The sequence below is a fragment of the Chroicocephalus ridibundus genome, chromosome 2 (genome assembly GCF_963924245.1).
Source record: "Chroicocephalus ridibundus chromosome 2, bChrRid1.1, whole genome shotgun sequence".
Classification (NCBI taxonomy): Eukaryota; Metazoa; Chordata; class Aves; order Charadriiformes; family Laridae; genus Chroicocephalus; species Chroicocephalus ridibundus.
The window spans coordinates 74,523,542-74,538,384 of record NC_086285.1 but is presented as its reverse complement, the minus strand read 5'-3'; the positions used below and the strand labels follow the sequence as shown (position 1 = coordinate 74,538,384).

The 14,843-nt window shown below is 41.3% G+C and overlaps 1 protein-coding gene across 1 annotated transcript; it reads left to right on the top strand.

The window, feature by feature from the left end:
- Positions 1-1,621: 1,621 nt before the first annotated feature.
- SMIM13 (small integral membrane protein 13) lies at positions 1,622-14,705 on the top strand. The gene is made up of 2 exons (XM_063325918.1): positions 1,622-2,120; positions 11,036-14,705. The coding sequence occupies exons 1-2, from the start codon at positions 2,045-2,047 to the stop codon at positions 11,227-11,229; spliced, it is 270 nt and encodes an 89-aa protein (XP_063181988.1). The 5' UTR covers positions 1,622-2,044; the 3' UTR covers positions 11,230-14,705.
- Positions 14,706-14,843: the final 138 nt, after the last annotated feature.

Here is a 14,843-nt window from a genome sequence, read left to right as displayed (position 1 = left end):
TCTTCAGTTATGGATGCTGGGTGGCTCTGCCATGCTTGGGGATGTGATGTGAATTAACTGCTATTAGTAAAACAGTTTGGAACTGTAGGGTGATGTATATGAAATATTTTAATAGCCCTAAAATGTGGCAGCTACTTTACAGCAAAGAGAAAGTGGTGGTCCCATATCCAGAGAACTTACTCTAACTGTAGATGATACACAAAAAATCAGAGAAGCAGAACAGTGTGGCTAGGAAGGAACTTAAATATTTCTCAAAAGTTAATATGGTACTAACTGTTACTGGTTTGCTGTTTGCTTGCAATACAGAAGAAACTTGGCTTAAGTGTGTGCAGCAACTGCTTAGGCCAGAATTAGAGTGATATTTAAATATCGGGAGACATGTCAAAGTATAAAGTTATTGAGAAATAACCGAAAATATGTTTCAGGTGAAATTATACTTGAAAATGACATTCTAAGTAGGTTAGGCAGGGTATTAAACAGGGCTGGGAACGCTGGGAGAGAAGGCTAGGAATGTAAAGAGAGAATTTGATTTGGTGAAGTGATAGCAACCTTAAGAATGGGAATTGGGAATTGTGTGTGCGGGTAATTTGGGTTTACGGGTATCTTGAAAGGAGGCGGCATGTGGCATGCTCAATGAGCAGGAAAAACAGTAAGAATTTTTAAAATCTCCTCTTTTAAGTAAAGCTAAATAATCTGTGAAAGAAACACAAAGGAGAATGGGATTAGCTTTCTCTGACATCTCACTGCAATGGTGACATCTTCATGGGAAATCAGGCTTCTGTAGTAGTGGACTTAAACACACGGATTTTCACTAGTTTTAGAAACATTAACCAGTATTTCTTACACTACAAAGGATCCTGTGCTAAAGGCAAAGTCCATATCAGGCTCAAGATTATCTCATGCTTATCTCACAATTCCTGGAAGATATTATTTCCTCAGATTTCTCTTAAGGGGAAAAGACCAGCTTTGATGTATGGCTGCAATGCCAACAGAGGGCAAGAGCCAAGGTCATGTGGAATTTGAACCACGCTGGGCTGGCACGGAGGTAAAAAGGCTGCCTCGGCTAAGGCCCGGTAGAGCCCTGCTGTCCCCTTATCGACCAAACAGGGGGGTGCACGGGCAGCAATGACAAGAGGGACAAAGAGGAACCGGAGACCAGGCTGCCCCATCCTTACGAGTGACCTAAAGCACTGCAGAGGAAGCAACCTGTCCTACACAGCTTCTCTTCTGCTCAGCGCTTCGGCCACCGCCGCACCCGTTTTACCACACCGGCTGCACCCCGCTGCCTCACGCAGCCATGACAGGCCGCGGCCCCCCGCCCAGCCAAGCCAAGCCTGCCTTCACTCAGCGCCGCCTCATCCAGCTGTGGTTCATCCCTTCCCCAGGCGGCCGGGCCCGCTGGGGAGGAGCCGCTGCCGACCTACCCTCGGCCTCCCCCGCGCCCGGCCGCCGGCGGCCGTTTGGCGCCGCGCGGGGGCTGCGGCGCGCGGGGCACGCCGGGAGTTGTTGTCCGCCGTCCCGGGGGTGCCCGCTCGCTCCGGCGGGAAGCGAACTACAACTCCCAGCATGCACAGCGCTCCGCCACGCGTCACCGCGGCGCGCCTGAGGGCCCGCCCCCCGCCGCCGCTCTTGACGCCGGGAGGAGGAGACGAGGCTGGGGCTGCTGCCGCTGGCTCAGCCCGGGTCTTCCCGGCTACTCTCGCCCTCCCGGCTGGGCCGCGGAGCTGCCCGCTCCCTTCCCCGGAGGTCAGCGGGCAGCGATGCGAGGCGCGGCCTCCTCCTCCCCATAGCCGCCGGCGGGCCTTTGCCCTCGCCTCAGCCCCGGCGGCGCCTGAGGGGGCCCCGCCGCGGGCTGACCCGCCGAGGGGCCGGGCGGGCCCCCCGACGGCCCCTGGCGCCCCTCCCGCAGGGCTGAGCGGGCCCTGACGGTCGCTAGTGGGGCTGGGCCCAGCCCGGCCGAGCGGCGGAGAGGCGTCTTCGAGGAGAGCCCCCCCCCGCCTCGCCGCTGCTGCCGCCGGCGGCGGGGGGGCGAGCGGCCGGCGCCATGTGGCAGAGCATCGGGCTGACCTTGCTGGTGATCGTGGCCACTCTGGCCTGCGTGCTGCTCTTCATGCTGTGCGGTGAGTCCCGCCCGCTCCCCTCTGCTGGGGAAGACGGGGGTGGGGGTGCGCGGAGGAGCGGAAGGGCCGGGCCGGGCCGCCTTGGGTGTGCAGTGCCCCTGTCTTCCGCGCTTCACCCCCGCACCCGCTCTCTCAGTCTCTGGTGGTTCCTCTTTGCTCAGATTGACTGAAGGAAATGAAAGGGCGCCGTGCCCCGCGGTGTGGGGGAGCCTGTGCGGTTCGCAGCGCCCCCTTTTCTTTGTTTCCAAATAATTTTGAGCCTTGAAATGCTTCCTAGAGCTTAATTCCGTGACTAATCTGTAGCTAACAGCCTTTTTGGTGAACAGACTACTGAGCACTCGCTTCCTGCACCTCTGCCTAGGTCTGAAATGCCAGTGAATGGAAGTGGTACCCGACAGCTTTTGACATAGCTTTGCTGGAATAGATTGAGAGCAGCTCTTGGGAGTTTTTGTTTTTTTTTTTTCTTATGAGGATCTAAAACTTGGACTTACTTTAATGAAGAGGCAAGGGTTATTTCAATGGGAGGCACGACTTGCCGGTCTGTTAGTGTTCTTGGAAGGAATCAGCAGTGTAGTGTGTGTGGGTGTTGTGATCAATATACTGAATTTAGAGCTCTAAAAAAAAACCCAAAACCCGCACCCCAAAAACGCCATCACCAAACTCCCGCTATGCCATAGCCTGTGCTGAAAGGCCTGCAAGATAGAAAGCAAATGCCTGGTGGATTTATAAGTGATTTTTGAAAACTAAGGGAATAAAGTGAAGACTCAGCTGACATTTAATACTTAAAAATACCCTGTTAATGGTGGTCAGAACAGCTGAGCGTTGTGAAAAGATTTTGCAATATCAAGGAACTGGACAGTAGAATGGGAGGTGAAATCCAGTATTAACATATATGGAGTAATGCCCATGAGAAGTGTGAAATATATGCATGTATAATTTATGTGGAGAAATATAATGGCTTCAAACTGAGCTCCTACTGTTCCAAAGAAAAGACTGGCTGCAGTAGTTGCAAGCATTTCTCCAAAATATCTGCTTAATGCTTTGTAGCAAACAAATAGACAAATAAAACATTAGAAGTTTAAAATAAAATAGAAAATGACATTATATTGCTACAGGAATCTACCATGTGCCTGTGTCTCAAACCATGTATTTTCTTATTAAAGTGTTATTTAAAAAAAAAATAATAATCCCAATTTCTTTTTAGAAAGATAGGATGGTGAGAGCTATGTAAAGATTTCTGCGTGAAGAAACTCTAAAGAGATTAGATCTGTCCAGCCTGGAAAGCAGATGATGAGAGGAATGGTGATGGTTATTATTGTGTAGAATGAATTGTGGTTATTGTGTAGAATTCTACACAATTATAATTGTGTAGAATGAAAAAGGTGAACTGAGCACGGTTGTGAAATTTCATCATTGTAGAGGAATTGGAGTACATAAAGTTAAATGATCAGGCTTAAACCAAGAGGTTTTCTTTTACACGGTGGGGAAATAAACTACAAGTTCATTAACATTAACAAAGAATATTTTGGATGCTGGAACTTTTATCGTTTAAAGTTCACAGAAGAAAGGAAAACGTCTTTAAGCCATAGTACTAATTAGTAAGGCAATTTCTGAAATACAGACAACTGGGACTGCAAGGGTATATGAGGGTGCACCTTGTGTACATTGCCTGGTCTTGTGCTCTTTTCCTAGGTGCCCTGTACTGTTACCTATTTAATGGTGACCTTAGTGGATATTTATTCTGAGTGGGTTTTTATTCAAGTTTCTGTGTGCTCATTAGGTTGTGTCTGTCCACTTTTCATCTTTTAGAAGATGAAACATGGTACTTGCTAGGCTTTTTAATGTTTTTAGAGTATGTGTATGAAATATTTGCTTACTCTCTTGCTGAAAGATTAAAACGATTTTGCAACATGCTGTTCAAAATGAGAAAAACGGATCACTTTCTCCAGGCAGGCCTTTCTGCTTTTGTCTGTATGTGACAAATGGAATTGAGATGCTAGGAATCTCTTTAACTTTGCCTGCTAACTTAAAGATCTCTCTAGTACTTTCTTGCTTAAAGAGAGCAAAAGTAATTAATAAATTTTATTTTTAGGTGGCTTATAAATACTTAGCACCTTGGAATTCTGTATTATACATTCAGCTTGGATTCAGTGAATACTTTGCTTTGAATCATTTGTTGTATTTTACTTTGAACAGTATCAGAGCTTACAATGATTGCTAAAAGTCACCTAGATTTCAAAAGTACTGAACACAGGAAGCTGACATGTTCATTTTTTGGGGGGGGGAATTGAACTGTTACCCTGTTAGAAGTGACTCAATAGGATTTGATAATGATTTGCAGTATTCGCAATTATTTTTTCCCATCATACAGCATTTAATAATTAATATTGGTACACTCCTAGTTCTTTTGCCGTGATTATTAATAGAAAATATTAAAGGAAAACAGTGTCAAGAACACTACTAGAAAAAAAACTGTGTACAAGCAACTTCCAATTTAACTATCTGTGCCAGTGATAGGCAGTTTCTTACTCGCCTTCTTACCTAGAGGTCTCCAGTCTTTACAGGCTGTTAGACTCCCAGGGAGACTGAGTGCTATGTATGAGAGGATATGAGTAAATGCCGGCCAGTAAGACATACAAATTAATGGACAAACCTGACACAAGAATGGCTGGATATAATCTTGAGTAAGGTTAATCTGATAAGAATATTTTACAGCCATCTGATAAGAGATATTGAAACAACCTTATGAAGAGGATTTACAGGGTCAAGAGCCTAAAGAGCTGTAACTTGGATTTTGAGTGGCTTGTAAAAGGACTCACGGTGTGACTGATTGCAAAGTACAGTAGACTTAATTATCCAGGAGACGCCCTAGGATCACGTGGATTTCTGCTGCTTATCACAAACATAGAATCGCCTCGGTTGGAAGGGACTTTTCAGATCATCTCTTCCAAACATCAACCTAACTCTGACAAAAAACGTCACCAAACCATATCTCTAAGCACTATGTCTGCCCATCTTTTAAATACCTCCAGGGATGGTGACTCAACCAATTCCCTGTCATAAGTGCTATCAGAACTTAAATAATGGGGAGAAAATGTCACTTTAGAATAAATGATAAAAGTAATAGACAAAATTCAGGGCATGAACTATAAGAAGTTATTTGGACCAGTTCTTCAGCCATGTGAAAAGCAAATGTTTATACCTGAACTAGGCATTTATGTCTATGAAAGTACTTTGAATAAATGACCTGATTTCATTTTCTTTTAAACATTTCTGGATGCTTGCAACTGCTACTTTCAATGTTAATCTGAATTTGTTAGGAAGCACACAAGGCTTGCAGCTAGCAACGTCTCTATTTGTAAACTGGTCACATCTGACATAGAAACCGTTGAGGGACTGTAAATAGCAATTTTTCAGTTGCTCTTTTAAAAGTGGGACTGAAGTAAGTTGCTTCCACTTCCCCCCCCCCCCCCCTTTTCTGATACATTTTTTCCCCGCCCTCTGGTTTCTCTCTGGTGGTCTCATTGCTCCTTTTCTGTATTACATGTTCCTCTGCAGATGGGAGGAATTCATGCATATAGGATAAGATAAAATACCAGCCAAAGTCAAAGTACTGCTTATCGCTGTGTATTTGTTTTAGTTTCCCAATGTAGTAACGCATGGAGCCATGTGAAACTGCGGAAGTGCCTTCACTGGAACAGATGGAAGTGTTCAGCTCATTTGGCGAGTGAGGTTAATAAGATGTGGCTTGAGAGATGCGACCTTAAAACAAAAATCATGGAACTCAAAGTGCTTAAAGCGTGTGGTTTGCTTCACAAGTTGGAATTCAGTGGCAGATAAGAAAACACTCGAGCCCTAAATTCTACCTGAGTAACTTCTCTTTAATGCTTCGTTTGAATAGTTTTGTAATTATCTTAAATGAGTGGATCTTGTAAAATACTTCAAAAGATGAGGGAAGTCACACTTGCTTAGACCAGCAATAAAGAGAAGATACCCTTTAATTTGAAGTTGAGTTTTGAAACTGTTATAAATGGGAGATCGGAAGAGAGTGAGTTTCCTTGTGATCCGTCAGCAAGCAGCAAACGTGTTGCAGTAAATGGGACCACGTTTAAGGAGCTGTGCAGAACCAAGCACTGGATCACCTGATGTCTTCTCTTATTCCAGTATCAGAGTAGTGTATGCTTCCTTCAGTCTGATCTTCTCCATAGCAAAGCTGTCCACTAAGGCGGTATATTATCTACGTCTTAAAAACAGCACAGCATTAAAAGGACTCGTCCGTGGTCACAGAAGAAATCTTACACAGAGCTCTGTAGAACCCTGTTCTCGCAAATCTCAGGTTAACATTTAGAGCCCCATGCTCTTCCCGCCCCGAGCTATAGCTGCTTAGTATTTTCTGTGGTGGACACTTCAGCATTTGAATACAGGCAACATTTACCTTGGTAATAACCCAGTTCTAAATTGGTCTTCATGTGCTGGAGTAGTAGCATCCTATTTTCAAATCAGTAGGGACGCAGAGGTAAAATGATCTTGCAAGACTGCACCAGGAAGTCCATAGTAGCGTCAGAAATAGAAGCCAGATTTTCAGACTGTCTTGCACCATTACTGTATCACCTTCCTTCCTTTCTTTGTTTCATTTGTATTTCACATAAGAAAAATCAGGTTGCTTTACCCCAGCACATCATGTTAGCCCTGTTTTTTTTGTTGTTGTTTTGTTTGCTCCTCCTCCTGATTTAAATAGAAGAGGAGAATGTGTTCCAGTATAGAAATCTCCCTCTTCTCAACTTTTGCATACAAGCCAGTATAAGGTGAAGGAAATGGACAGACCTGAGACTTGTACACCTCACCTTTTGAAGGGGAGTGATGTTGTAGTCAGATCACTTTGTTTCTTTCCCCTTTACAAAGAACTAAGCACAGGTGTGGGAAGTAACAGAAAATGTAGCTTTTGATGAAATGTAGTCAAATCATAAAATCTGTTTAACATCCTGGTATTACATAGGTGTTACATACATCTGTGTATGAGTCAGTAAAAGAGGCTTTGACTCATGGTGCCACCTTCACAAACACATTGCTTCATGATTTATGAGGGGTTGACATACTGATGTCTCAATACCAAATGTGGCTTAAATGTCTTCGGATGGCACCTGGCTGTGGCGTTTTAAGTGAGACAGTGATTCCCAGCTTCTAGTGAATACTAAACTCTGCAAGGCTGGGAGCTGCTATTTTACCTAAATGCAAAATACTCTCTGTATTCTGCAACTTCTTTCATCAATTAATGTAGAAATGTTATATGTATTGTAGTCTGCATATCGTCACTGCTTGTTTGCTGAAGATTTATTATGGGTATGGTGTTTGACTTCCCCAGGTTCAGTTGAGCTAAGAATGATTCGAAAAGGTAAATCAAATGGCTAAAGAAAATAAAGTAAGCACTGGAAGACTGATTTAAATCAAATATTTTGTGTGTGGTGAAGTTAAACCAGTAGGACTTCTTTGAGAGTGGCTTGCCTGAACAAACTGGAAGCATTTAAGGTGCAAACTGGTGGTATCAGTTACCTGTTCAGAAAGAGCTCTACAGCAAAATCATTGCAAAGCTAAACTGAGCTGCATAAAGACAAGACTGCACAGAAATGCCCCACTTTCCTCTATTGTGTATTTTAAATTACTTCACAATTACTTTATTTGTAAAAATATGTTATTATTTAGTGTATCTTAGCATACAATTCTTCAGTATGGCATGATGTTGGGTGTTACCATTTTGCAATGTTCTTGAGAGGCTGTGAAATTAATAGAAAATGCATTGTCGTCTGGTTCAGAAGTAACTCAGTACTGTGAATCTGCCTCCAGGCTTTGTCTGTGTGTGTGGTTTTATTGAATGGTGTATTTAGTTGATATTGTTGTTGGAGAGAGTTTCTCTTAAGCAGAATAATTTGTTCTTTAGTAGTCTGGTTATTTCCAAGGAAATTCTAAATTCTTACTAAGTGTTTAGTAGCAGTGAAGCAACAGGGAGTCTCAGCTGAAGAGGCAGTCTTAACTTGATTCAGACAAGTGTGTTTATTTTGGGAATTATTTTTATTTTTTAACTTTTCATCCAAGCTGGCTCTGTAACTAGAGCAAGTGAAAGAAAGAAATCGTTCTACTTTGATTGTCTTGTACCTAAATGTCTCTGGTACAGGCTGGGAGACCTTATGAGGTTTTGAAACTCTAGTTTTCAAGCCTGGTTATCTGCCCACTATTATCGTTGGCTAAGCCTGTTGTAATTTTCTTTTCAGTGCATTGTGTTGTGGTTTGTTTCACCTGTCTGTTATCATTGGTCTGGTTGTTTGTTGACTATAACCAGTCCTCTTGGCTGATTATTCACACTGTTCTGTTTGTCTTTTAGGCAAGAGAGCTCTAAAGTCTGTTTATGGCACTCAGTATTTTGGATACTCAGATCATTGTGCTCTAACTCAAACCAAACGTAGAAAAAAAATTAATGCTGCTTTTCTTGGAGTGTCTGCAAATGAACTGTGAATGTTCTTTAGTATTATAATTCTGTGTTAAGTGATAGATTCTGTTTGCAGTGATAGAGGAAGCATATGGTTGGCTTTATGTAGCCTAAGTTAAAATACTTGACTTAATGGAGTATTTATTTGTGCTAAATATATTCAAGTTATGGTTCTGTAAAGTGCCCTATAATTCTTTTTTTTGGGGTGGCCATGAATATTTTTTTGTTCGCCCCCCCCCCCCCCCCCCCCCCCCCGTTGTCTGGAAGAAATGTCTGTTTCACAGTAATTCACTTTGTGGGTGTTTTAGGTAAGATTTAAAAAAACAACAACAACCAACCAAAAACCCCCAAAACAAAAACCCAACCAAACAAGCTAAGAGTTCTTCCCCACACACATAATGCTTCAGTGGACTTAGCAAACGTTTACCGCATGCTTTTCATGCACTTCTAAGTCTGGTGTCCTAAACTTTGTCAACAAATTGGGGAGCAGAAGACATTTTTAAATAGCTTGTAATATTCTGTGTAGGTCTCATTTCTTGCAAGGTTCTTATATTCATTTGCAGTATTTCATGCCTTTTGTTGCCCATGTGGACTAGAAATGAGTGTGTGTTTTAGAAATTTGATTACTCTTTAATGAGGTTTAGATCTGTGAGAGAAATGGATTGATGTACAATCTTCGGAATGGATTGATTTATGATCTTCAGAATTCACAAAGCATTGTTGGTCCCAGAGACCTGAAATACCCCTCAATGGACAAAATTTTCAAAAAGCAGCTACTTCAATTTTTCACCTGTAGATATGAAAGAGAGAGAGACAGCAAAACCAGGCATCTGCCACTGAGGTTTTTTTCTAGGTGCAGGGGGATTTAATGCATTTGTGGGACGTCAGATTCAATTTAATTACAAATCATTTAAAGGTTTATGTATTAATGGAAAAGGACATGCTTGGTGTGGACTTCAGGAATTGATTTAGATCATAAAAGGCTGTCATATAAAAGCTTTCCTCCAAATCTCCTCAGCAGCAGAGAAGTTACGGCAATTAAAACTCTGCAGGATGTGAAAAGTATTCCAGGAGGGAAGGGAAGGGTGGGATCTTGTTTCGTCCTAAGCAATGGCCTACTCCTATTAGCATGATTCTGATGACAGAAGAAGAAAAATAGCGGTGCTGTGGTTACACAATTGCTACTTGTTAGTATTTCTTCCTCTTCCCTGATATGCCCCTGTTGTCCATGCTCAGAAGTCTGTTTGCTGGCAGCTGTGTAATTGGAAGGATGGGTTTCCCTAGGTCTGTGAAACACTGCTCTTAGTATTTGTGTAGGTCAGCAGTATGGGCTTGGATAGCAAGACCTTCTGAACAGAGAATGGGAGTATTAATTTTTAGCTTTATGCAAGACAGATGGTTTTTGGTGTTGCAAATGATCCTTATATAGCATATGTTTTCAAATAGCTGTTTTACATTTTGTACTGCTTAACTGTGTATTTCACAGAGATGTTGCACTCTTGTTCTACATATGGTGAAACTTGACTGGTTGGTTAGAGGGAAAGGGATATCACTAGTTCTCAGCTGGGTAAAACTCGGTCTGCCTTGACCTAAATGCTTAGGTAAGGGAGACCTTTTAAAAGGAATATTCTGATTTAGGTTTAGATATACTTATATCTGCTTTTTAAAATTCCTTGGCTACCTTATACAAGAGAGAGGAGGAGGTGGATCATAAATATTTTTCAAGAGAGATTCTAGAAATGTGACTGTCTCAGCTCTCTGCTTGCATAGTTTTGGGAGCAGAACACAAATTTACCAGAGAATGTTAGTTTCGCTTTAATGCGGTGAGGGAACACTTTGAATTTTGGGGATGTGGTCTTTTAGTGAACATGATAAGAAAGACCTTGTGCATTTCAGTATAGGATTTATTCTAAATATGGTATTCATTTCAAGATCTCCACAAGTGTGTTATAGCAATTATGTAGTGCAGCTTTTAAAATGTGGTTTTCAGAATGATGTGCTCACTGAATGAGGGTAGAAATCCTATTGCTGCCTTTTTACACTGCCTGTGTAATGAATCCTGAGCCCTTTTTTATGTATAACCACAGAAGTTCCTTTTCTCCTGACAGGTATGACCTTTGTCTGTTTAATGGTGATCATCCACCTACTGCTTGCTGTGGCAGTACAATTTGGAGTGTGTAGGTCCTTGCCTGCAGCTTAAATGTTTGCTTCCGGATGAGGACAAACTTTATCAAGTTGAACTGGTATTTATAGGACTGTTGAAAGGAGTGGATGTGTTGTGGAGGGGTGTTGGGGTTGAGAGTTGGCAATTAGAGTATGGGAGCTGATCACTCTTTCCACACACACCCCCCACTTCACTGGTATGCTTTACCCAAGAGCTGACTAGCAATTTGTATGAAGAAACTAAGCAGTGCTTTCTTTCTTTCTCCTGCAGGCTGGTACGTGGTCTGGCAATTGTTTTTGTCTAAATTCAAATTCCTGAGAGAATTGATAGGTGATACGGGGTCCCAACAGGGAGACAACGAACCTTCAGAGGCTGAAGCTGAACAGGAGACTCCACCCTCGCCTCAGAGAGGTAGACAGAAATCTGCTCGGCAGCGAAGGGCACCTACAGAAGACACAACTTAAAGTACTCCATTGAACTTCTTACTAATTATGAATGGTTAAGCACCTCTGCACTGTGTCGTTCAGTGGTTTGATCTTACTGGAAAACTGACTTAAGAGGTAATACTAATACCTGTGGACCTTGACTTCTGAACTACCAATGTATGCTACTTCAGTAGAGGTTCAGGGAGGGCTTTAGCACCAAGTCATAGAATGCTGGAAGAAAGGAGGGGTGGAGAGAAATCTCCATCAGAAAAACGCTGAGCTGCTGTAGCTCTGTCTCCACACACAGATTTAAAACAGGTCCTGGACCATAGGCTTAGCCTTTGCATTAGTCTGAACATAGTAAACATTTCAGACTTGAAATGGTTTCTAAATTATTTTTTCTTTACAGCACTGTAACTGCATATAGTGAAATTGAGTTTTATTTCCTTAGCTATACATGAATATATATTTTTTCTTCAATCTTGAGAATGCATGTGAACTTGGAAAACGGTCGAAAGAATATCCTGCATTAGAAAGTATTCTAAAGTGAGATTTTTAGTTATGTTCTTAGAGATATAAAAAGTATAAATGAAATATGAAAAATCACTATTAGATGCACATGATTTGGAGGTTTTTATTATCTCCTTTTTAAAAAATGAAAAAGGCAAAAAAAGGAACCAGGTGGTAAGGCCTGTTTTCTTGCTTTTGGTGTAAGAAAGGTTACAGGTTAAACAGTCCTGCTAGGTTCTGTATGTTTTTCCTGAACCTTTTACTCTAAGTCCAACTTATGTTGGAGAGGGGAGGGTGCCTAGGTTATGTGCTCGCTGTTTAGTATTCTGAAGTGTCATCTTTGGTTTTTGGATACTAAGCACTTCTCTAGTTCACTTTGTATACCTTTACATCAGGTATACGTTACCTGACATAACTTCTTTCCTGGACCCAGTTAAGGCATTCTGACCAATTTGGTAGACGTCACTGTAACACTTTGATAGTGTTATGGCAATGAATTTGGTACCTCATGTTTGCTGGAGGACTTACTGATTTTTACCAGTAATAAGCAGTTGCTCCTGTTTTCTTTGAGAGTGAGTTACGCAGCTATTTTGACACTTCACTACAGAATGAAGAGCTACACTTCTCTTTATCCAGCAACTCTGAAGATTGATGCATGAGATCTTTGGAAAGAGGAGGAACATGCATGTACCACCTCTGATGTGTGTGTGAGAGAGCGCTACTGACATGTCTTGCCATGAACAGTTTCAGTTTTCTCTCAAAGCTTGGTTATGTGGTGGTGTTTGGATCATTGTTCCCTGTATAAAAACTTTGAAACAGGACTACAAAATTGGTCTTCTACTTTCAGCTGTTAAGAAATTTAAACCTATGACTCCCAGACTGGTGGTTTGGTTCATTTATATGGCTAAAAGCAGCAAAATGCAGCTTTTTTCATCAAGTTGGCCTACATCTGGGAAAAGAGCACTCTTTTAGTGCCTTTATGTTTTAATTTGTCATCTGTGAATACTGTTCAAAAGCTAATGAGAGCATTCATTTCATAAAATGATTTGGATGTTTCAGTATTAAAATATATAAGATCAGCCCTGACCTTTCTTTGGAGTCTAAAAGTCTTTGTTTTGTTTACTAGCATGTATGTATAAGCAATCTTTGTATTACAGGGTGGCAATTTCAAGAAGGATTAGGCAGTGCTATGCACATATCCTCTAAACACATGTAGAAATATTGATAGTCTCTTTCCTCTATCCTGTCTGCTTTCAAGGGAATGCCTAATGATGTTTTTTTTTTTTAATTAGTAAAATTCACATTTATTCAAACTGAGCAAAAGCAATCAGATTCTATTCCCTGCTGCTTTCAGTTGTTTGCCTTGCACAACTTATACAGACACAAGGATATTGTGACATTGTTTTTTCACATGATGAGACTTTCACTTTATCAGGGCTAAGCAAGTACTGGGACATTTTTCTTAAGAAACATCTTTAGCATCTTTGTCTCGAGCTTTGCTAATATAGGCTTACAAATAAAGATTTTTTTTTTTTTGTACTGACATAGGATGTTGACACTCCACTGCACTTAAATTTAACCTAGACTTTACTGCACAGAAGATGGCAAAAGGCTGGTGTCTGTAGTCTCCCTGGCTGAGATAAGTAATAGTTAGCTCAGTCTCTGCTTCTAGTAGCTGTGAAGAAATGTGAAGTTTCAGCAATATACATAGCTAGTCAGGGTGTAAGAATCAAGACTCTGGAGCAAGTTAATGAAGGAAAAATCCATGTGGATTTGAATGCTGACACTGATCAAATATGCAATAAGATGGATGTGGAACCTCTGGGTAGCTCATCTGCTCTGGCCAAACAACTTCCTTCTCCCTTCCTTGCTGTACGTAGGTGTACATTTCACTCCCCAAAGTTATTTTCAGTCTTTTTTTTTTTTAAACAGCTGATGCTATTTTTTTTTAATGTCGCTGTGATATAGCTGCCAATAATGCTGTCTGCCTAGTGCATAACTTTAATGATCTTATTAGTAGCAGGCCAAAGGTTTATATTATGTGGTTTGGAAGAATTTTGGAATGCTGATGTCTTCTGTCAATGCATAATTTTTCCTGAAGGAGTCTGTAGTAAAAATCTTTGTACAGGGCACTTCATGCAAACCTGTAAATGCAAAGCTATACGTGTGAAAGCGTACTTGTGATAAGACCTGGGTTGTGATTGCTGGCAGTCCGATATACTCATGTCTTTGAATATTTTTACCAATGTACTTAAACGTTACTGGTGGGTAAGCGCTTAACTCTGAATTGTCCCATTCAAGTCTGAAACCTTATGAAGGCAACAAGTTACACAGTTGGTCTTGTTTTGTTTAGTAGGATCTATTTTTAAAACTGTTTATTGCCTTATTGTTGCAACTACTCTCTTGAATGTATTTTGGGTTCTTATTTTAAATATAGTCATATCACCTTTGTTGCAGGGGCTGTGTAACTTTGAATAAGCAGTAATTACCTATGTTGTATGTGACAGCTAATTGAAAACAGTTACTGCAATGAAGGCTGGAACAAACAGTGTAGACTGGTGGAAGAAATACAAGAGCTGTTGCTAAAAGTTGAGTGGTGTAAACAACTCTGTTCATGCTGAATTGTATAATTCAGACCTGTTAGGGAGCCACTGAAGTTATTATTGTGGTGATTTAATGTTTGCCCGTGAGGCTAATTCTATGCAGTTCATCCACTAAGCACTGCTGCTGTAGCTATTTGCGGTAAATGCCATATACTGTGCCGCAATGTGTGAGCACCTTGCTGCTTAATATCGGGTTTTACACTGAACTAGACCTCTGTGTGTACTTCTGTTTTGTTTGGAAATGACCAGCATAAAGAATGTGTTCAGTGTGGTCATTTGCTTCTTCAGTGTTACAATACTGTACCTAAAGCTTCTGTGGTTGTCTGTTTTCATCGTTAACTGTTCTTTTAACTGACTGCACAGATGAAAAATAAAGTAACCAGACTTGATAGGAATATTTGACCTGAGTGGATTTCTGACTTTTTTTTTTTAAATGGGATTTTGCCTGTAGAATAAGACTTCTTGTTTGAGTGTGCAACACTGCAAAAGAAGACTTGTCAAAAGTCACATTCTACCTGGTGTAATACCTACAGATTACTT

Coding starts and splice junctions, on each gene's coding strand:
- SMIM13 (XM_063325918.1), top strand. CDS start 2,045: ATGTGGCAGAGCATCGGGCTGACCTTGCTGGTGATCGTGGCCACTCTG. Junction 2,121..11,035: donor GCTGCTCTTCATGCTGTGCG/GTGAGTCCCGCC, acceptor TTTCTCCTGCAG/GCTGGTACGTGGTCTGGCAA.